At 44.9% G+C, this 23,641-nt stretch overlaps 1 protein-coding gene across 1 annotated transcript; it reads right to left on the reverse strand.

The window, feature by feature from the left end:
• Positions 1 to 337: 337 nt before the first annotated feature.
• LOC138663509 (oocyte zinc finger protein XlCOF22-like) lies at positions 338 to 18,592 on the reverse strand. The gene is made up of 7 exons (XM_069749746.1): positions 18,443 to 18,592; positions 17,582 to 17,731; positions 17,273 to 17,452; positions 17,066 to 17,189; positions 15,072 to 15,169; positions 11,337 to 11,427; positions 338 to 1,898 (listed from the first exon to the last, which is right to left on the reverse strand). The coding sequence occupies exons 2-7, from the start codon at positions 17,657 to 17,659 to the stop codon at positions 541 to 543; spliced, it is 1,929 nt and encodes a 642-aa protein (XP_069605847.1). The 5' UTR covers positions 17,660 to 17,731; positions 18,443 to 18,592; the 3' UTR covers positions 338 to 540.
• Positions 18,593 to 23,641: the final 5,049 nt, after the last annotated feature.

Below are 23,641 nucleotides of genomic sequence, written 5' to 3' on the forward strand. Positions count from 1 at the left end.
AAGGTATGTCCGCATTATAAGATGCACCCCCATTTCTCCCAGACATTTTGGGGAAAAAAAGTCCGTCTTATAATCTGAAAAATACGGTAGTTATGTCATATGAACCCTGCGTCCAAATAGCACTGGCGTCACTGTTCTCACCTTCGGACAAATTGAACAATAAGAGTTAATCAAAGATAAGTCGCAGCCCTGGCTTCCTGTTGATGTTCCAATACGTCCAAAGGCGGAGAAAGTAAAGCCAGAGCTGATTGGGCTCAGGGCTCGTGTAATGCAACAACCTCATATGAGCCCCGGGAACGCGAGTGCCGACACCGCTGGAACAGCATCAGCACGGAAGGAGAGTATGAATTTTTTTTTATTTTAACAAAGCCATAGATGACAAATGACAAAGGATTGCCATAGTAGTGCACAACCCCTTTAAGAAAATACAATCTTCAGTTAAAACATTTCCAACATTCTGAACATGAAAAAGGCTTCTTCCCTAGCTCGAGTTCTCTGATGTTTTTTAAGAGTTGAATTCCGTTTAAAACATTTCCCACATTAAGAACATGAAAAAGCCTTGTCCTCTGGGTGAGTTCTCTGGTGGTGATCAAGATGCGCTTTTCGGGTAAAACATTTCCCTCTTTCTGAACATGAAAAAGAATTCTCCCCTGTGTGAGCTCTCTGGTGCCTAACCCAATTTGATTTCTGGTTAAAATATTTCCCACATTCTGAACATGAAAAAGGCTTCTCCCCTATGTGAGTTCTTTGATGTGTGATAAAATTTGATTTATTTGTAAAACATTTCCCACATTCTGAACAGGAAAAAGGCTTCTCCCCTGTGTGGGTTCTCTGATGCGCAACCAAACTTAATTTATAATTAAAACATTTCCCACATTCTGAACAGGAAAATGGCTTCTCTCCTGTGTGAGTTCTTTGATGTGTGATAAAATTTGATTTATTTGTAAAACATTTCCCACATTCTGAACATGAAAAAGGCTTCTCCCCTGTGTGAGTTCTCTGGTGCTTAACCAAATATGATTTCTCAATAAAACATTTCCCACATTCTAAACAGGAATAAGGTGTCTCCCTGGTGTGAGTTCTCTGGTGCTTAACCAAACATGATTTCTCGATAAAATATTTCCCACATTCTGAACAGAAAAAAGGCTTCTCCCCTGTGTGGGTTCTCTGATGCGCAACCAAACTTAATTTATAATTAAAACATTTCCCACATTCTGAACAGGAAAATGGCTTCTCTCCTGTGTGAGTTCTTTGGTGTGTAACAAGATGATCTTTCTGGTTAAAACATTTCCCACATTCGGAACAGGAAAAAGGCTTCTCCCCTGTGTGCGTTCTCTGGTGACAAACAAGTTTTGATTTTTGTGTAAAATATTTCCCACATTCTGAACATGAAAATGGCTTCTCCCCTGTGTGAGTTCTCTGGTGCCTAACCAAATCTGATTTCTGGCTGAAACATTTCCCACATTCTGAACAGGAAAAAGGCTTCTCCCCTGTGTGAGTTCTCTGGTGCTTAACAAAAACGGATATCCAGTTAAAACATTTCCCACACTTGGAACAAGAAAATCTATTCTCTGCTGTGTGAATTTTTTTATGTTTAAGAAAAGACTTTTCGAGGGGAAAACTATTTCCATATTCTGAACATGATAATGGATTCTTTGATTTAGGAGTAATTTGCTTTTTAATGCTTATTTTGCGACTATGATTTGCTTTAGTAGTCGGTAATGAATCAGAAGACAGGACCTGTTTCAAAGGATCAGATGACAGATCTTTGCTGTGAAGGGATGATGGTATATCTGGAGTAATGGCATTCACTTCAATTGTATCCTGTTGGATCTCAAGATCATATGATTTAAAAATTGAAGTTGTCAGCTGTCCCTCTGATTTCTTGGTACAGTCATCTGCCAAGAAAAAAACAATTATTATTTTAGAATAAAATTATTATTAATTTATATAGCACCATTAATTCCATGGTGTTGTACATGAGAAAGAGGTTATGTACAGAGTAATAGATATCATTTACAGTAAACAACTTTACAATGACAGACTGGTACAAAGGGAAGGGGACCCTGTCCTTGCGGACTTACATTCTATTGGATAATGGGGAAGAGACAGAAGGTTGGGGGTGCGGCAGCTCTGGTGGTGGTGAGGCGGCAGCTCTGGTGGTGGTGAGGCGGCAGAATGGTTATTGCAGGCTGTAGGCTTTCCTAAAGAGATATGGGTTTTCAGGTTCCATCTGAAGGATCCGAGGGTGGTGGATAATCAGATGTGTTGAGGCGTGGAGTTCCAGAGGATGGGGGATAATCGTGAGAAATCTTGGAGGCGGTTGTGTGAGGAACGAATAAGTGTGGAGGAGAGTAGGAGGTCTTGGGAGGATCGAAGATTACGTGAGGGAAGATATTGGGAGATTAGTTCAGAGATATAGAGAGGGGACTGGTTGTGGATGGCTTTGTAGATTAGTTTTAGTAGTTTGAACTGGATTCTTTGTGGAATTGGGAGCCAGTGGAGGGATTTGCAGAAGGGATAAGAAGGGGAGTAGCAAGGAGAGAGGTAGATTAGCCGGGCAGCAGAGTTGAGGACAGACTGGAGTGGTGCAAGAGAGTTAGCAGGGAAGCCACAGAGGAGTGTGTTGCAGTAATCGAGGTGGGAGATGATGAGGGCATGCACAAGAGTTTTAGTAGATTATGGGCTGAGGAGAGGACGGATTCTGGCAATATTTCTGAGTTGGAGGCGACAGGAGATAGCAAGAGTTTGGACGTGCGGTTTGAAGGACAGGGCAGAGTCGAGAGTTACCCCAAGGCAGCGGATTTCAGATGCGGGAGAGAGCGTGATGCAGTTTACCATAATAGATCAGGAAGGGGGGATACGCGAGATGGGGAAAGATGATGAGTTCGGTTTTGTCTACATTGAGTTTTAGGAAGCGAGAGGTGAAGGAGGATATGGCTGATGGACAATCCGGGATTCTGGACAGCAGAGAGGTGACATCTGGGCCAGAGAGGTAGACCTGAGTGTCATCTGCATACAGGTGGTACGGGAAGCCATGGGACTTTATGAGTTGTCCTAGGCCAAGGGTATAGATGGAAAAAAGTAGGGGCCCTAGGACAGAGCCTTGAGGTACTCCAGCAGAGAGAGGGCAGGATGAGGAGGTAGTGTGGGAGTGGGAAACGGTAAATGTGCGGTCAGAAAGGTGTGAGGCAATCCAGGACAAGGCAAGGTCTTTGAAGCCAAGAGAAGATAGAATCTGTAGCAGTAGGCAGTGGCAGTTTTTGACAGGGCAGTTTCGGTTGAGTGGTGGGGACGGAAGCCAGATTGGAGGTTGTCAAGGAGAGAGTTAGATGGGAGGTGGGAGGAAAGGTGAGCATGGACATGCTGCTCAAGGAGTTAAAATATCCTCAAACTTTATATTTTTTAACATTTCTCCTTAAACTGTCAGTAAAAATGGCAAGTTATGTAAAGAAGTTTGAATTATTCACCAAGACAATGACAGTTCACAGTCTAATAGAAAGCCTCATAGCATGAACAAAAGGAGCATGGTGTTCAACTGTTTGTTCATTCTGACTCACAAATATGGAATAAAAAGCCACCAAAATGTTATGTAGGTGAAAATAATACTAAAAAAGTTCTACTCATCTTACAAAAGTCCCCACTCAGGTCCATCACTCGTCAATAGAATAAAATATGGTTTCCACACTATTAGTGGCTCAAAGGTTCTTGAAAAGCAACATTTGCTTCCATAAACCAATCCAGCAATATCCGCTCTCCCAAAGTAAATTTCCCCCTCGATTCTGAGCCTTGCAGTGTGCACAAACCACATTTAGCATCTATGTATTTGGTATTGCTGCAGTGACAAGAACCCATTTAATTTACGGTGTGTGTCTCCTGAAGCACAATCTGGGAACTACATGCTGGGTAAAAAAATTGCATATTTGCCATTTTTACTCTCCAAAATCCATTGAGTGCTAAACACCTGGAAGTGCCTGTGGAGTCAAAATAGTTACTACTCCTATAGACCAATTCATTGAGGGTTACGCTGTCCAAAATATAGTCACTTTTGGGGGATTTTTACTGCTCTGGTTTTCTGATATTTTGTCATTTTAGAGCAAATGGTGTGTCCTATCTCCTCTGGAACCTGCTATTGAGATGTCTGTTTCTGTCAAGAGGCTCCGCCTTATTCATTCTGCAGGTGGCGCTGGTAATGGAGGAGATATCAGAACCAGAAGCTATGAGTGGCACCGGTTCTGTCCAGCCACTAAGGTTAGGGTACCTGGGACATGTAGTACCATCCAATCTCGCACTAGGAGTGTGTGTGTAGCTCAGCTGAAGTAATCTGTTCCCTGTTTCAGCCAATTGGAAAACACCAAACACTACTAAAGCCCAAAACATATTGCAGGAAACTGACAGATACAGCCTTGTTCTCCTCTGGTTCAGTCCTGTGTTCAGCTCCTGGTTTGTTTATTTGTTTCCTGTTATGACCCCGGCCAGTTTACTGACTATTCTTGTGTCTGTTGATTTTGTATTTTCTCTGACTTCATGGTCGTGACCTGACTACCATATTATTCTTCTTACCATCTTACACTACAGAAAAGCAAGTAACAGGGTGGTCCAACCTAGAGGTCTCCGTGCAAGTCCAGATGTAGAGGGGTTAAAGAAGTTAAAGAGTGATGGGCAAAACTTTGAGTATAGACAATAACACATCTACTGAAATGATCAAGCTGAATAGCCTTCTTAGGTATAAAAAAAAATGGTGAAACCTCTCTGAGGTAATTAGAGTATGAGGCTCTGTGGCTCTTGGCAATCTAAACTATCACCAATATTTTCTATCACATGCGTTTCAAGAAGAAATATACTTTTAAAGATAACTATTTATTAGGCTATGTGCACACGATGCGGATTTGTAGTGCTTCCGCAGCGTTTTTTTCCACGCTGAAATGCTCCAAAAACGCAATGGATTACTTAAGCAATGTTAATCAATTACATTCCTGAAGTGTTGTGCACATGATCCAGAAATTCCCATCCTTATTTGCAGCCTTTTATTTTCCGCAGCATGTCAATTCTTTTTGCGGATCTTAACCGTTTCTGCACCCATTGACTTCCATTCAGTCAGTGAAATCCGCAGCAAAAACGCAGGTGTAAAAAGGTTTACGAACTTGCTGCGTATTTGCTGCCAGAAATGCTGCAAATTGTCAATGGCAAATGATAGAAAGTGATAGTCTTAGTGATAGAAAGCAGAGGGTGGTTATAAATGGTATATTCTCTATCTGGGTCGCTGTGACCATTGGTGTAATGCAGGGGTCAGTGTTGGGACCTATTCTCTTCAACATATTTATTAACGATCTGGTAGAAGGTTTACACAGTAAAATATTATTATTTATTTATTTATTTATATAGCACCATTGATTCCATGGTGCTGTACATGAGAAGGGGTTACATACAAGTTACAGATATCACATACAGTAAACAAACTAACAATGATGGACTGATACAGAGGGGAGAGGACCCTGCCCTTGCGGGCTTACATTCTACAGGATTATGGGGAAGGAGACAGTAGGTTGGGGGTTGCAGGCGCTCCGGTGTTGGTGAGGCGGTACCAATATTTGAAGATGATACAACACTATGTAAAGCAGTCAATACAAGAGAAGATAGTATTCTGCTACAGATGGTTCTGGATAAGTTGAAAACTTGGGCCGAAAGGTGGCAGATGCGGTTTAACAATAATAAATGTAAGGTTATACACATGGGAAGAAGGAATCAAAATCACACACTGAACGAGAAACCACTGGGTAAATCTGACATGGAGAAGGACTTGGGGATCCTAGTTAATAATAAACTTACCTGGAGCAGCCAGTGCCAGGCAGCGGCTGCCAAGGCACACAGGATCATGGGGTGCATTAAAAGAGGCCTGGATACACATGATGAGAGCATTATACTGCCTCTGTACAAATCTCTAGTTAGACTGCACATGGAGTACTGTGTACAGTTTTGGGCACCGGTGAACAGGAAGGATATAATGGAACTAGAGAGTACAAAGGAGGGCAACAAAATTAATAAAGGGATGGGGGAACTACAATACCCAGAGAGATTAGCAAAATTAGGATTATTTAGTCTAGAAAAAAGAAGACTGCGGGGTGATCTATATATATCTATGTATATACAGTGGGCACAGAAGGTATTCAGACTCCTTTAAATTTTTCACTCTTTGTTTCGTTGCAGCCATCTGGTAAATTCAAAAAAGTTCATTTTTTCCCATTAATGTACACTCTGCACCCCATGTTGACTGAAAAAAAAACAGAAATGTAGACATTTTTGAAAATGTATTAAAAAAGAAAAACTGAAATATCACATGGTCATAAGTGTTCAGACCCTTTGGTCAATATTGAGTAGAAGCACCTTTTTGAGCTAGTACAGCGATGAGTCTTCTTGGAAATGATGCAACAAGTTTTTCAAACCTGAATTTGGGTATCCTCTGCCATTCTTCCTTGCAGATCATTCCAGTTACATCAGGTTGGATGGTGAATGTTGGTGGAAAGCCATTTTCATGTCTCTCCAGAGATGCTCAATTGGGTTTAGGTCACGGCTCTGGCTGGTCACAGAGTTGTTCTGAAACCACTTCTTTGTTATTTTAGCTGTGTGCTTAGGGTCGTTGTGTTGTTGGAAGGTGGACCTTCAGCAACGTCTGAGGTCTAGAGCACTCTGGAAGAGGTTTTCATCCAAGATAGCTCTGTTTCCTTCAATGGCAACCAGTCATCCTGTCCCTGCAACTGAGAAACACCTCCATAGCATGATGCTCCACTGTTGGGATTGTATTGGGCAGATGATGAGCAGTGCCTGGTTTTCTCCACATATACTGCTTAGAATTATCACCAAACAGGTCTATCTTCATCTCATCAGACCAGAGAATCTTATTTCTCATAGTCTTTGAGTCCTTCATGTGCTTTTTAGCAAACTCTATGCGTGCTTTCATATGTCTTGAACTGAGGAGAGGCTTCCGTCGGGCCACTCTGCCATAAAGGCCCAATTGATGGATGGCTGCAGTGATAGTTGACTTTGTGGAACTTTCTCCCATCTCCCTACTGCATCTCTGGAGCTCAGCCACAGTGATCTTGGGGTTCTTCTTTACCTCTCTCACCAAGGCTTTTCTCCCACGATTGCTCAGTTTGGCTGGATGGCTAGGTCGGGGAAGACTTCTTGTGGTCTTAAACTTCTTCCATTTAAGGATTATGGAGCCATTGTGTCCTTAGGAACCTTGAGTACTGCAGAAATCCTTTTGTAACCTTGGCCAGATCTGTGCCTTGCCACAATTCTGTCTCTGAGCTCCTTGGCTAGTTCCTTTGACCTCATGATTCTCATTTGGTCTGACATGCACTGTGAGCTGTGAGTTCTTATATAGACAGGTGTGTGCCTTTCAAATCAAGTACTATCATTTTGATTAAACAGCTGGACTGAAATGAAGGAGTAGAACCATCTCAAGGAGGATCACAAGGAAATGGACAGCATGTGACTTAAATACGAGTGACTAAGCAAAGGGTCTGAATACTTATGACCATGTGATATTTCAGTTTTTCTTTTTTAATAAATTTGCAAAAATATCTACATTTCTGGGGGGGGGGGTTCAGTCAAGATGGGGTGATGAGTGTACATTAATGAGAAAAAAAAAAAGAACTTTTTTGAATTTACCAAACGGCTACAATGAAACAAAGAGTCAAAAATTTAAAGGGGTCTGAATACTTTCCATACCCACTGTAAGGGGACAATACAAATATCTCTCCGGGGACCTGTTTACACCAAGGAAGGTGACGGTCACAAGGGGGCATTCTCTGCGTCTGGAGGAGAGAAGGTTTTTCCACCGACATAGAAGTTGATTCTTACTGTTAGGGCAGTGAGAATCTGGAATTGCTTGCCTGAGGAGGTGGTGATGGCGAACTCAGTCGAGGGGTTCAAGAGAGGCCTGGATGTATTTCCGGAGAGTAACAATATTGCATCTAACAGTTATTAGGTTCTTTAGAAGGACAAAGATCTGGGGATTTATTCTGATGGAATATAGGCTGAACTGGATGGACAAATGTCTTTTTTATGCCTTGCTAACTATGTTACTATGTCAGAAGGAGGAAGAGTGTGTGGACGGAGCTTGTGTGCGTGTCTCTGTGTGTGGGTGGAGAATATGTTCGTGTGTCTGTGTGTGTGCGTACCCATGTGACATGTGAAACCAGGCGTCATCTGATGGGACTACTACTCTCATTTGGCTACATCTTTTTGTCACATATAACAGAGACAGCATGAGCCGATGATGGAAGAATAGTCTCATCATCCGACGCCTGTGTTCAATTGTAGATCAAAACATTTACATATTCACATACAAAATACATGCATCAAACCCCTAATCCCAACACCCGCGTCTCCTGCAAACAATCAAAAATAATAAACCAACAAATACTCCCTGTCCGCCATAGTCCATTTAATACCGAGTGTCCCATATAAAGCCACATAGAAAACGCGTGGATTTTCCACTGCGTTTTTCTGCCAAGAGATGCAGAAACATTGCATAAATTTCTGCAAGCAAATCCGCAACATGCGCACATAACCTTATAGTACAGAGCTGAGGTGTTGTAAAATTAGATCACGGACATTTGGAAAAGGCAATGGACACCTTTTTTAAAGGCCATCAGGGAGTTACAGACTCAGATAAGTCAGACAGATCAATCCCACCACAATCAAACTATCATACAGAATGAACATGTAAAAAAAAAAGACATAGAATAAAAAAAAGTTACAGCCCCAACAACAACGTATGTACGAGGGGAGAACTCCAACAGTAAACCGGAGTTGCATTTATTTAATTGTGGACCATTGGAGCTACTATGAGTCCTGACCAGAAGAGTAGAGAAAGTATTGGCGCCCCCATTTCAGGAGAGATTGTGCAGTAATCTGAATCCTTTACAATTGAAAACATAATGAAATTTATGACACGGAGAGAAGTCATGAAACCAGGGCTCGAGCCAACACATCTCCTACAGGTGTGAATAAATGTATATTACAGCCAACAGCCACACACAGCTTAGAGATATATCATGGCACAGGTGTAATGGTTTTTATGTAGTTCAGAAGAATCCTCCTTGAAGTTACAGTATTTTTTGGACTAAGATGCACCGGACCATAAGACGCACCTAGGTTTTAGAGGAGGAAATTAGGAAAAAAAATAAAGCAAAAAAATGTGGTCAATTCTGTACTTAATATCCTCTATCCTGGTATATATGGCCCCATCATCCACCTCCTGATACACATGGCCCCCTCATCCCTATCCTGGTATGCATGGTCCCCTCAACCTGGTATACATGGCCCCCTCATCCCTATCCTGGTATGCATGGTCTCCTCATCCCTATCCTGGTATACATGGCTCTCACCCCTATCCTGGTATGTATGGCCCCCTTATCCCCATTCTGGTATGCATAGCTCCTCATCCCTATCCTGGTATGCATGGTCCCTTCATCCTCCTGGTATACATGGCCCCCTCATCCCTATCCTGGTATGCATGGTCTCCTCATCCCTATCCTGGTATGTATGGCTCCCTTATCCCCATTCTGGTATGCATAGCTCCACATCCCTATCCTGGTATTCATGGCTTATCATCCCTATCCTGGTATGCATAGCTCCTCATCCCTATCCTGGTACTTATGGCTCCTCATCCCTATACTGGTATGCATAGCTCCTCATCCCTATCCAGGTATTCGTGGCTTCTCATCCCTATCCTGGTATTCATGGTTCCTCATCCCTATCCTGGTATGCACGGCCACCTCATCCCTATCCTGGTGTGCATGGTCCCCTCATCCCCATCCTGGTAGGAATGGCCCCCTCATCCCCATCCTGGTAGGAATGGCCCCCTCATCCCCATCCTGGTAGGAATGGTCCCCCTCATCCTCCTGCTTCATCCCTATCCTGTTATGCAGGGTCCCCATCTTGTCCTAAAATGCATGACCCCATCCCTATCCTGGTATGCAGGGCCCCATGAATACAGACTGCCATGTATGCTGGGACTGTGTGCATGGAGAGCAGTGAGTATTCATTGCTCTTCAGTAGCATGCACAGTATCAGCCAGAGCCTTCCTGCAGCTGCCAGGCAATCACATGTGCCGCTACTTAATAGAAATGAGCTCCATGGGTGTGGAGCGAAGTGAATATTCATTTCTCTTTAGTAGCGGGAACACATGACCGCTGGCAGCTGCAGGAAGGCTCTGGCTGACACTGCGGGTGCTACTGAAAAGCTATGAATACTCACTGCTCTCCGCGCATACAGTCCTGGGGTGCATAGCAGTGAGTATTCAGGCAGTTACCCTTTGGCTTGCAAGCAGCGCATGACGTACCTGCCATGGACTGCTTAAAGGCATAAAGCAGCTGCTGGCAATGGAGCAGGAAGCTGCGAGGGAGCGCCGGGAAGGTAAGTGTAATGGTTTGGTTTTTTCAATGTTTTCTGATGGGCCATGCATACCAGGATGGGGATGGGGGCCAATCATACCAGGATAAGGATGGGGCCATGCATACCAGAACGGGGATGGGGGCAATCATACAAGGATGCTAATGAGAAATGAATATTCATTGCCCTCCACGCCCAAGGGAGTGGAATGCAGTGAATCTTCATTTCTTTAATAGCGGGCACAGGAGTTAACCACAGTAGCCGACTGCTGTCTCTGTGACCCGCTGCTCTGCCAATGCCACACCCCCACCTGCCTATCACAGCCAGAGCCTCTCCATCCGGACTATAAGACGCACCCCCCATTTTCTTCCACAATTTTGGAGGAAAAAAGTGCGGTCAGTTTTAAAAGAAATTGAAAAGTCAGGATAACGGGAATCTCTTTTGTTATTGTACAGAAATTCAGACTGGACCTGGTCTTGTAGGGACCATATGAGCACATTCAGCAGCACAGAAGGGAGAGAAGGGAGATTCATCCAACAACATATCAGGATTCTAGGAAGCCAACAGCATCATTACCCTCTGCTTTCTCTTAGAGGACCATCATAATATTTTTCTTCAAGTGATTTTCTAACTTGTCAGCACATTCTACGTACGCTGTCATTTGGCTTTGTAGTTTACAGATCTGGGCAGGAAAGGGTTAGTGTCATCTAATCCCAGGGGGTAGGTGGATCCTCCAGGTTGTAAGTTCTATAGAAAAGGGCTTTCAATGTCCAAAGCCATTTGAACAGTTTTGGGTGGAGGAGAAAGTTCTGGTCTAGAGGTAAAATGGTTATCACAGGATTGTGATACGGCCGGACTACACCACCGATAAAGCAGCCACAGGCGGTGACTGAGAAGAATCTGTGACTTCTCTGCATTTAGTGGTTACTACTTACCTGGGTAGTCATATGTAGGAATCTCCTCATTACACCACTCATCATCTCTCACATATGTCTCTGTAGTATTAATATGGGTCAGATCTTCACCCTGAAACAAACATTGTAAAAGTCAAAGACAGATGGAGAAGTCACATCTATGATCAGCTATAATCCTGCCATCTCCACCGTTCTCATTACACAAGTATAAAACATATAATGATGGTGAATAAAACAAGACTGAGCAGGGTAATTCAATGTCAAGTGTCCCCAATCTGAATATTTTTTTACCTCATGTCTTTAGATTTTTATTTTATTTATTTTATTAAGTGCTATTTTAGCGAATTACAAAAAAAAATTTCCATTTTTATCTCCATTAAATATTATAGATTTCTAAAGTTTTAAGAAAGTCTGAATTTTGGACTTGTATGATGTTACATTTTTTATCATATCTTGTATTAGAAATAAGGTAAAGATATTGGAGAGGAGATTTTGTTTAGAACGGTACAGGGTTTAATTTGATATATCATAAGATTAGCCAAATTCAAAATTTTTATGCGCAATTTTGAAAAAAGAGAGAGAGAGATCCAGTGCACAACGGATGAAACGGATGGCCATCCATCACAATCCGTCGCTAATACAAGTCTATGGGAAAATCCTGCATTTTCCAAAATCGACGGATTTCGACGTGAGACAAAAGATGGCAGTGTGAAAGAGGTCTTAGCTGAAGTACATGTGGGGGTTGACTGGTTGCTAGGGAATCCAAACATGTAATTAAGCTGGCTATTAGCTGTAAATCATTCAGTTGAGGGGAGGAAAACAATCTCCGAGCACTAAAAAATACTCGGAGGACACCCGAGCGTGCTCAAGAAATCTCGAGTAACGAGTATATTCGCTCATCACTACTCGTCAGTAGCGTAGCTACCGGGGGGGCAGAGGGTGTGGGCGCCCTGGGCCCGGTGCTCTGAGGGGGCCCACCCGGAGCTATGCTACTGTAACTGTATCGGCGCGCGATGAGTCACTGCCCTGCGCTGAGACGAGTGGGAGCTCAGAGCAGCGCAGGAACCAGGAAGAAGAGGCGAGTATTAATTTTTTTAAGGGGTGCTGCCTTATAGTACACAATCTGCCTATAGAGGGGGGGGGGTCTGCCTAATACTACAGGGTCTGCCTATGGGGTCTGCCTTATACTACAGGGTCTGCCTATGGGGGGTCTGCCTAATACTACAGAGTCTGCCTATCGGGGGTCTGCCTAATACTACAGGGTCTGCCTGTGGGGGGTCTGCCTTATACTACAGGGTCTGCCTATGGGGGTCTGCCTAATACTACAGGGTCTGCCTATGGGGTGGTCTGCCTAATACTACAGGGTCTGCCTGTGGGGGTCTGCCTTATATTACAGGGTCTGCCTAATACTACAGGGTCTGCCTATGGGGGGGTCTGCCTAGTACTAGAAGGTCTGCCTATGGGGGTCTGTCTAATACTACAGGGTCTGCCTATGAGGGGGGGTCTGCCTAATACTACAGTGTCTGCCTATGGGGGGGGGTCTGCCTAATACTACAGGGTCTGCCTATGGGAGGGGGTCTGTCTGCCTAATACTACAGGGTCTGACTATGGGGGGTCTGCCTTATACTACAGGGTCTGCCTATGGGGGTCCGCCTAATACTACAGGGTTTGCCTGTGGGGGTCTGCGTTATACTACAGGGTCTGCCTATGGGGGGGGTCTGCCTAAAACTACAGGGTCTGCCTATGGGGTGGTCTGCCTTATACTACAGGGTCTGCCTATGGGGGGTCTGCCTAATACCACAGGATCTGCCTTTGGGGGAGTCTGCATTATACTACAGGGTCTTCCTATGGGAGTCTGCCTTATACTACAGGGTCTGCCTATGGGGGTGCTGCCTTATACTCCAGGGTCTGCCTATGGAGCTGCTGCCTTATACTACAGGGTCTGCCTATAGGGGTGCTGCCTTATAGTACAGGTTATGTCTATAGGGGTGCTGTCTTATAATACAGGGTCTGCCTATAGGGGTGCTGCTTTATACTACAGGGTCTGCCTGCGGGTGTTACCTTTATACTACAGGGTCTGGGTATGGGGGGTGCATTATACTATATTGAGGACTATCTGGTACATTATACTATATTGAGGACTATCTGGTGCATTATACTATATTGAGGACTTATTGTTATAGGGGAACTCTATAGGTTACTGTGACTATCAAAAGGGCACACAGGACAATATTACTTTCTAAGGGGCAAAATATGGGCTCTGTTTTCTAGGACATTTGCACGTGGCATTGCTATATTATAGAGGGGTGCCTTAGAATTTAGAGGGCACAGAGAAACACACAGCAGGGGCAGTAAACGGGACACATACGGCAGCAGCGGCTCAGTATTGGGGTATCAGGTGCAGTAATAGGGTTACATATGGCAGCAGCGGCTCAGTATTGGGATATCAGGTGCAGTAATAGGGACACATACGGCAGCAGTGGCTCAGTATTGGGGTATCAGGTGCAGTAATAGGGACACCTGCCAGCAGCGGCTCAGTTTTGGGGTATCAGGTGCAGTAATAGGGTTACATATGGCAGCAGCGGCTCAGTATTGGGGTATCAGGTGCAGTAATAGGGACACATACAGCAGCAGCGGCTCAGTATTGGGGTATCAGGTGCAGTAATAGGGTTACATATGGCAGCAGCGGCTCAGTATTGGGGTATCAGGTGCAGTAATAGGGACACATACGGCAGCAGTGGCTCAGTATTGGGGTATCAGGTGCAGTAATAGGGACACCTGCCAGCAGCGGCTCAGTTTTGGGGTATCAGGTGCAGTAATAGGGTTACATATGGCAGCAGCGGCTCAGTATTGGGGTATGAGGTGCAGTAAACAGGACACATACGGCAGCAGCGGCTCAGTATTGGGGTATCAGGTGCAGTAATAGGGTTACATGTGGCAGCAGCGGCTCAGTATTGGGGTATCAGGTGCAGTAATAGGGACACATACGGCAGCAGCGGCTCAGTATTGGGGTATCAGGTGCAGTAATAGGGACACCTGCCAGCAGCGGCTCAGTATTGGGGTATCAGCAGGATGAGGAGTTTGTGCAGGTTGGGAATAAATGGTGATGGGGCTGGAATGTGAGAAGTGAAATGTGCCTTTGTTGTATTCTCTGCAGCTGAGTCGTTTCTGGAAGAAGTTGTCATGTCGGTCTGGGCCAGATGGAAAAAGTGACGATTTCATCATAAAGATCGTCAGCGGTAAGTCATTATCTGTAACTGTGCAGTGATCTGTTATATGTTCTGTAGGACTGTAGTTACCACTGACCATATGGCGCTAATATCCATGTTGGTCGTTATATAGAGATTTTCAGTAATAGCGCAGTCATCTGCTGAGGTTCTCCTCCAGTATTAGGGTGCATCACCGAGTTGTAATCAAGGTTACCTGGTTAGGGGCCCACTCAGAAGCTTCGTCCCCTGAGCCAAAACCCTAGCTACGCCTCTGCTACTCGTGACATATCTGTTGGAATCCTCTACTGCTCTAAGTTGAATGGTGTTTTTCCCAGAAATTCACTTTTTTTTTCACAACTTTAAAAATTAATTTAAAAAAACATAAAATTTATAGAACACAGTATTACCAAAGAACACATTCTCAGAAGAATTAAAAATCTAGTGGTAATATTCATTGGTTCATTTGACTTGGAATAACCTAGAACCCGACCTTCACAGCCGTCTACACATCATAGGGGAGATCTCCTGACACCTTCTCTCCATCTACCTGATGATCCTGAGGAACATTGGGATGTTCTTGTTTACAGTCCTGTGGAAGAAGAGGAAGGGGACATCTCTCTGGTGTTGACATCTTACTGGATAGATCTGCAGGAAACACATACAGGGAGTGAATTCATTCTTTACATACAGATAATTACAGTTAGGGCCAGAAATATTTGGACAGTGACACAAGTTTTTTTATTTTAGCTGTTTACAAAAACATGTTCAGAAATACAATTATATATATAATATGGGCTGAAAGTGCACACTCCCAGCTGCAATATGATAGTTTCCACATCCAAATCGGAGAAAGGGTTTAGGAATCATAGCTCTGTAATGCATAGCGTCCTCTTTTTCAAGGGACCAAAAGTAATTGGACAATGGACTCTAAGGGCTGCAATTAACTCTGAAGGCGTCTCCCTCGTTAACCTGTAATCAATGAAGTAGTTAAAAGGTCAGGGGTGGATTCCAGGTGTGTGGTTTTGCATTTGGAAGCTGTTGCTGTGAGCAGACAACATGCGGTCAAAGGAACTCTCAATTGAGGTGAAGCAGAACATCCTGAGGCTGAAAAAAAAGAAAAAATCCATCAGAGAGATAGCAGACATGCTTGGAGTAGCAAAATCAACAGTTGGGTACATTCTGAGAAAAAAGGAATTGACTGGTGAGCTTGGGAACTCAAAAAGGCCTGGGCGTCCACGGATGACAACAGTGGTGGATGATCGCCGCATACTTAATTTGGTGAAGAAGAACCCGTTCACAACATCAACTGAAGTCCAGAACACTCCCAGTGAAGTAGGTGTATCTGTCTCTAAGTCAACAGTAAAGAGAAGACTCCATGACAGTAAATACAAAGGGTTCACATCTAGATGCAAACCATTCATCCATACCAAAAATAGACAGGCCAGAGTTAAATTTGCAGAAAAACACCTCAAGAAGCCAGCTCAGTTCTGGAAAAGTATTCTATGGACAGATGAGACAAAGATCAACCTGTACCAGAATGATGGGAAGAAAAAAGTTTGGAGAAGAAAGGGAACGGCACATCATCCAAGGCACACCACATCCTCTGTAAAACATGGTGGAGGCAACGTGATGGCATGGGCATGCATGGCTTTCAATGGCACTGGGTCACTTGTGTTTATTGATGACATAAGAGCAGACAAGAGTAGCCGGATGAATTCTGAAGTGTACCGGGATATACTTTCAGCCCAGATTCAGCCAAATGCTGCAAAGTTGATTGGACGGCGCTTCATAGTACAGATGGACAATGACCCCAAGCATACAGCCAAAGCTACCCAGGAGTTCATGAGTGCCAAAAAGTGGAACATTCTGCAATGGCCAAGTCAATCTCCAGATCTAAACCCAATTGAGCATGCATTTCACTTGCTCAAATCCAGACTTAAGACAGAAAGACCAACAAACAAGCAAGACCTGAAGGCTGCGGCTGTAAAGGCCTGGCAAATAAATAAATAATAAATAATCTTTATAATATTTATTTATCAAACACGGAGAGAACATGCAAACTCTTTGCAGATGTTGTCCTGGGTGGGATTAGAACCCAGGACCCCAGCGCTGCAAGGCTGTAGTGCTAACCACTGCGCCACCATGCTGCCCCATGCATTAAGAAGGAGGAAACCCAGCGTTTGGTGATGTCCATGGGTTCCAGACTTAAGGCAGCGATTGCCTCCAAAGGATTTGCAACAAAATATTGAAAATAAAAATATTTTGTTTGGGTTATGTTTATTTGTCCAATTACTTTTGACCTCCTAAAATGTGGAGTGTTTGTAAAGAAATGTGTACAATTCCTACATTTTCTATCAGATATTTTTGTTCAACCCTTCAAATTAAACGTTACAATCTGCACTTGAATTCTGTTGTAGAGGTTTCATTTCAAATCCAATGTGGTGGCATGCAGAGCCCAACTCGCGAAAATTGTGTCACTGTCGAAATATTTCTGGCCCTAACTGTATAGGCCCTGTGTCCTATAATAGTCCTGTCTATTACCTGGAGATGTGAGGGGCTGGGGAACCTCCATTATGACGTTCTTGTACAGATCTTTGTGTCCTTCTAAATATTCCCACTCCTCCATGGAGAAATAGACAGCGACATCCTGACACCTTATAGGAACCTGACACATACAATGATACCGTCATCCCCCCGATCCCTTCATAGTGTTACTGTATAATGTCCCAGCATTCCCAGCAGTGTCACCTCTCCAGTCAGCAGCTCAATCATCTTGTAGGTGAGTTCTAGGATCTTCTGGTCATTGATGTCCTCATGGATCAGGGGGTGAGGTGGAGGCCCTGTGATTGGGCTCAGGGATCTTCCCCATCCCACAGACACAGGATCCTGACAGCGCTCACTAGAGGTTTTCTTCACTACTGTGTAATCCTGGTTATGGAGAGAGACATTAATAAATCTCACTACATACATTTCCAGAGTCCTCACCTCTTTAGTTCTGTCCATCTGTTATTCCCATAGATAAGAATGATGTAATGTGACGTCATCAGAATTTCTCACCTCTCCAGTAAGCCGGAAGAGGATCTCTAGGGTGAGGTGTAATATCCTCTCCGCCATCTTGTCTCTGTCCATATCCATCTGTGATGGGTAAATCAGGAAAATTCTCTTATATAGAAGATCTTCACTGAGAGGATCCGGTATTGTAGAGACCTGAATGAGAAGAAGATGATCTGATGTAACATCATAAAAATCCTGTGTAATAATACAATTACTGGAGATAATAAGGGAAACATATGAGGAGATTTATTATTTTACAGTATTTAGTTTTCTTCTTTCCATCTACTAATAAAACCTATATATTTTAGGCCACAGACAACAAGCAGTTTCTTCCTCGGAGTCGGCAGCTGAATACGTTCCTCATAGACTCATCTTCCATAACGCTAATTCTCGTCTCATTTACCGACACTGGAATCGGCATTAGCAATACTGCAGGAGATATTCATTACACGTGACAGGAGAAATAACTACTTCATGATGAGGACGACATCTTCATCTTCTACTACGGCTCTAGAAACATATTTGTCCAGAGTCCGTCACTGACTCCATCACCACCGGCCGTCTATATGAAGGTTTCCCGTCTTCCCCGCACTGGAATCTTCTATCACGTTAGATCTCAGCTCTGATTCACACACAGAAGTTTGAGGCTTTTATAGGAGATTGTTGGTAAGAACCAAGACAGGAGATATATGAGGCCAATGTCTCCATGTACAGGGTTTATTTTTCTCAGGATATGATGGGTTTTCTTTGGTACTTTCCCCCCATTAGAAGGGACACCTGAGGATATTGGGGTCTTTATCTGCTACAGTCCTGGTGGGATTTACTCGGTAAAGAGGACGTTGGACAAATATCACCATCAATTACCGTCAGACTGAAGGAACCTCGCTCCTCTATTCGGATCTATGGATCTAGGATGAAATCCATTACGGCCCCTGCAAGAAAAGTGTGAGAAAGAGCAAAAGTTGGGTGAGACCACCGAGGCCTGAGATTTCTATGGCTGCTCTGTGCGCACAGGACCTGTGATGAGGTCACGGGAGGGGAGGAGTCAGGGGTCACATGATCATGGGCCTCAGTGTATGCAGGACTCTGCTGTACTGGTTGTCATGGTGCTGGATGAGGGGAAGTTTATGTGTGGGGTCAGGAGGGGTTTACAGTGTGGATGTAGCAGAGCTGCGTGTGTACGAGGAGTACGGAGCAGAGCCGTGTGTGTGCGAGGTGTACAGAGCGGAGCCGTGTGTGTACAAGGTGTATGGAGCAGAGCCGTGTGTGTACGAGGTGTACGGAGCGGAGCCGTGTGTGTACGAGGTGTAGGGAGCGGAGCCGTGTGTGTACGAGGTGTACGGAGCAGAGCCGTGTGTGTACGAGGTGTACGGAGCGGAGCCATGTGTGTACAAGGTGTATGGAGCAGAGCCGTGTGTGTACGAGGTGTATGGAGCGGAGCCATGTGTGTACGAGGTGTACGGAGCGGAGCCACATGTGTACGAGATGTACGGAGCAGAGCCGTGTGTGTACGAGGTGTACAGAGCAGAGCCGTGTGTGTACGAGGTGTACGGAGCGGAGCCGTGTGTGTGCGAGGTGTATAGAGCAGAGCCGTGTGTGTACGAGGTGTATAGAGCAGAGCCGTGTGTGTACGAAATGTATGGAGCAGAGCCATGTGTGTAAAAGGTGGAAAGCAGAGTCATGTGTACGAGGTGTACAGAGCGGAGACGTGTGTGTACGGAGCGGAGCCATGTGTGTACGGAGCAGAGCCGTGTGTGTACTGAGCGGAGCCCTGTTGGTATAGGGTCTTGTGTACTGACCAACCGTATACCCCCAGCTTCGGTCACAGAGCCCCTGTGTACACTGTATACACCCGTATACCCCCAGCTTTGATCACAGACCCTCTGTGTACCCTGTATACCCCCGGCTTCGGTCGCAGACCCCTCTGTGTTCACTGTATACACCCGTATACCCCCAGCTTCAATCACAGACCCCTCTGTGTACCCTGTATACCCCCGGCTTCGGTCGCAGACCCCTCTGTGTTCACTGTATACACCCGTATACCCCCAGCTTCGGTCGCAGATCCTTCTGTGTACACTGTATACACCCATATACCCTCAGCTTCGGTCGCAGACCCCTCTGTTTACACTGTATACACACGTATTCCCCCAGCTTCGGTCGCAGACCCCTCTGTGTACACTGTATACACACGTATACCCACAGCTTTGGTCGCAGACCCCTCTGTGTATGCTGTATACACCTGTATCCCCCCAGCTTTGGTCACAAACCCCTCTGTGTACACTGTATATACCCGTATACCCCCAGCTTCCGTCACATACCGCTCTGTGTACACTGTATACACCCATATACCCCCAGCTTCAGTCACAGACCCCTCTGTGTACACTGTATACACCCATATACCCCCAGCTTCAGTCACAGACCCCTCTGTGTAACACTGTATACACCTGTATACCCCCAACTTCGGCCACAGACCCCTCTGTGTATGCTGTATACACCCGTATACCCCCAGCTTCGGTCACAGACTCCCTCTATGTACACTGTATACACCCGTATACCCCCAGCTTCGGTCGCAGACCCCCTCTTTGTATGCTGTATACATCTGTATACGCCTAGCTTCGGTCACAGACCCCTGGCGCTCTATCCCCCTGTAGAACTGACCCCGGACACACATGGTGACACTGCAGCCGTTGGCCTCTCGTCTCTCGCACATACACTCATAACATAAGATGGAGTCAGACGAACCCTCCTACAAAATGTGAGAACAAAGTAATTACTACAGGGCTGTATGAGAAAGGGATTTATTCTACAAGAAACGCTGGGGCCACAAATGAGAGAATTCGGGTCCCGTGGCTGGATACTCCGGGCCCCCAGCGTGTTAGGACCAGACGGGGTCTTTGTCCCTGGAGCTTCTCTCCTCGGTATAATGAGACTCTGATCTTGGTCATATAAAGAGGGTTGGAGTAAAATAGAAACGGCCTGAATATGAGACCTTCTCTGATCTCTGTGTCCTCTGTAAGAACTATGGAGATCGCGCTATTCTTCTGTATAATGGGGCATGGTGCTGGGGCCTGAATATGAGACCTTGTCTGATCTCTGTGTCCTGTGTAAGAACTATGGAGATCGCGCTATTCTTCTGTATAATGGGGCATGGTGCTGGGGCCTGAATATGAGACCTTGTCTGATCTCTGTGTCCTGTGTAAGAACTATGGAGATCGCGCTATTCTTCTGTATAATGGGACATGGTGCTGGGGCCTGAATATGAGACCTTCTCTGATCTCTGTGTCCTGTGTAAGAACTATGGAGATAGCGCTATTCTTCTGTATAATGGGGCATGGTGCTGGGGCCTGAATATGAGACCTTCTCTGATCTCTGTGTCCTGTGTAAGAACTATGGAGATCGGGCTATTCTTCTGTATAATGGGGCATGGTGCTGGTGCCTGAATATGAGACCTTGTCTGATCTCTGTGTCCTGTGTAAGAACTATGGAGATCGCGCTATTCTTCTGTATAATGGGGCATGGTGCTGGGGCTGAATATGAGACCTTGTCTGATCTCTGTGTCCTGTGTAAGAACCATGGAGATCGCGCTATTCTTCTGTATAATGGGGCATGGTGCTGGGGCCTGAATATGAGACCTTGTCTGATCTCTGTGTCCTGTGTAAGAACTATGGAGATCGCGCTATTCTTCTGTATAATGGGGCATGGCGCTGGGGCCTGAATATGAGACCTTGTCTGATCTCTGTGTCCTGTGTAAGAACTATGGAGATCGGGCTATTCTTCTGTATAATGGGGCATGGTGCTGGGGCCTGAATATGAGACCTTGTCTGATCTGTGTCCTGTGTAAGAACTATGGAGATCGCGCTATTCTTCTGTATAATGGGGCATGGCGCTGGGGCCTGAATATGAGACCTTGTCTGATCTCTGTGTCCTGTGTAAGAACTATGGAGATCGCGCTATTCTTCTGTATAATGGGGCATGGTGCTGGGGCCTGAATATGAGACCTTTTCTGATCTCTGTGTCCTGTGTAAGAACTATGGAGATCGGGCTATTCTTCTGTATAATGGGGCATGGTGCTGGGGCCTGAATATGAGACCTTGTCTGATCTCTGTGTCCTGTGTAAGAACTATGGAGATAGCGCTATTCTTCTGTATAATGTGGGCCTGGTGCTGGGGCCTGAATATGAGACCTTGTCTGATCTCTGTGTCCTGTGTAAGAACTATGGAGATTGTGCTATTCTTCTGTATAATGGGGCATGTGCTGGGGCCTGAATATGAGACCTTGTCTGATCTCTGTGTCCTGTGTAAGAACTATGGAGATCGCGCTATTCTTCTGTATAATGGGGCATGGCGCTGGGGCCTGAATATGAGACCTTGTCTGATCTCTGTGTCCTGTGTAAGAACTATGGAGATCACGCTATTCTTCTGTATAATGGGGCATGGTGCTGGGGCCTGAATATGAGACCTTCTCTGATCTCTGTGTCCTGTGTAAGAACTATGGAGATCGGGCTATTCTTCTGTATAATGGGGCATGGCGCTGGGGCCTGAATATGAGACCTTGTCTGATCTCTGTGTCCTGTGTAAGAACTATGGAAATCGCGCTATTCTTCTCTATAATGGGGCATGGTGCTGGGGCCTGAATATGAGACCTTGTCTGATCTCTGTGTCCTGTGTAAGAACTATGGAGATCGCGCTATTCTTCTGTATAATGTGGGCCTGGTGCTGGGGCCTGAATATGAGACCTTGTCTGATCTCTGTGTCCTGTGTAAGAACTATGGAGATCGGGCTATTCTTCTGTATAATGGGGCATGGCGCTGGGGCTGAATATGAGACCTTGTCTGATCTCTGTGTCCTGTGTAAGAACTATGGAGATTGCGCTATTCTTCTGTATAATGGGGCATGGCGCTGGGGCCTGAATATGAGACCTTGTCTGATCTCTGTGTCATGTGTAAGAACTATGGAGATAGCGCTATTCTTCTGTATAATGGGGCATGGTGCTGGGGCCTGAATATGAGACCTTGTCTGATTTCTGTGTCCTGTGTAAGAACTATGGAGATCGCGCTATTCTTCTGTATAATGGGGCATGTGCTGGGGCCTGAATATGAGACCTTGTCTGATCTCTGTGTCCTGTGTAAGAACTATGGAGATCGCGCTATTCTTCTGTATAATGGGGCATGGTGCTGGGGCCTGAATATGAGACCTTGTCTGATCTCTGTATCCTGTGTAAGAACTATGGAGATCACGCTATTCTTCTGTATAATGGGGCATGGTGCTGGGGCCTGAATATGAGACCTTGTCTGATCTCTGTGTCCTGTGTAAGAACTATGGAGATCGCGCTATTCTTCTGTATAATGGGGCATGGTGCTGGGGCCTGAATATGAGACCTTGTCTGATCTCTGTGTCCTGTGTAAGAACTATGGAGATCGCGCTATTCTTCTGTATAATGGGGCATGGTGCTGGGGACGGAATATGAGACCTTGTCTGATCTCTGTGTCCTGTGTAAGAACTATGGAGATCGCGCTATTCTTCTGTATAATGGGGCATGGCTCTGCGGCCTGAATATGAGACCTTGTCTGATCTCTGTGTCCTGTGTAAGAACCAGGGCTGTGGAGTCGGAGTCGTGGAGTCGGAGTTAATTTTGGTTGGAGTCGGAGTCGGTAGAAATGTACCGACTCCGACTCCAGCTTTAAAAAAAATGTATTAATATTTCATAATTTAACTTTCATATGAATTTTATAAATGTTACTCAAATATATATGTTCTATCAAACTATGAAAAACAGTTATAAGCAGTTCTGCTGGAGATAGAGACATTTCTTACTTCTTGTGTGTCACTGTTCTCCACTGCCCTTATCTAATTTTATACTTGGTTAACCTCATGCTGCCCCAACCCCCCTACTTACAATGTATGAAACTGAAAGTGAAAATTTTGATATTCTGTGGATTAAAAGAAAATTATCCAGATATTGATATTCTTCTAAAATTAAGGACTGGCCAGAAAGAATGAACTTTTACATTCATGTCCATATTTGAAAGGTTGCACAAAAATGTCATTACAAATTTCAATACAC

Source organism: Ranitomeya imitator, chromosome 2 (genome assembly GCF_032444005.1).
Source record: "Ranitomeya imitator isolate aRanImi1 chromosome 2, aRanImi1.pri, whole genome shotgun sequence".
NCBI lineage: Eukaryota > Metazoa > Chordata > Amphibia > Anura > Dendrobatidae > Ranitomeya > Ranitomeya imitator.

Coding starts and splice junctions, on each gene's coding strand:
- LOC138663509 (XM_069749746.1), bottom strand. CDS start 17,659: ATGGATATGGACAGAGACAAGATGGCGGAGAGGATATTACACCTCACC. Junction 11,428..15,071: donor ATGTTCCTCAGGATCATCAG/GTAGATGGAGAG, acceptor TGTTTGTTTCAG/GGTGAAGATCTGACCCATAT. Junction 1,899..11,336: donor TCCTACATATGACTACCCAG/GTAAGTAGTAAC, acceptor TTTTCTTGGCAG/ATGACTGTACCAAGAAATCA.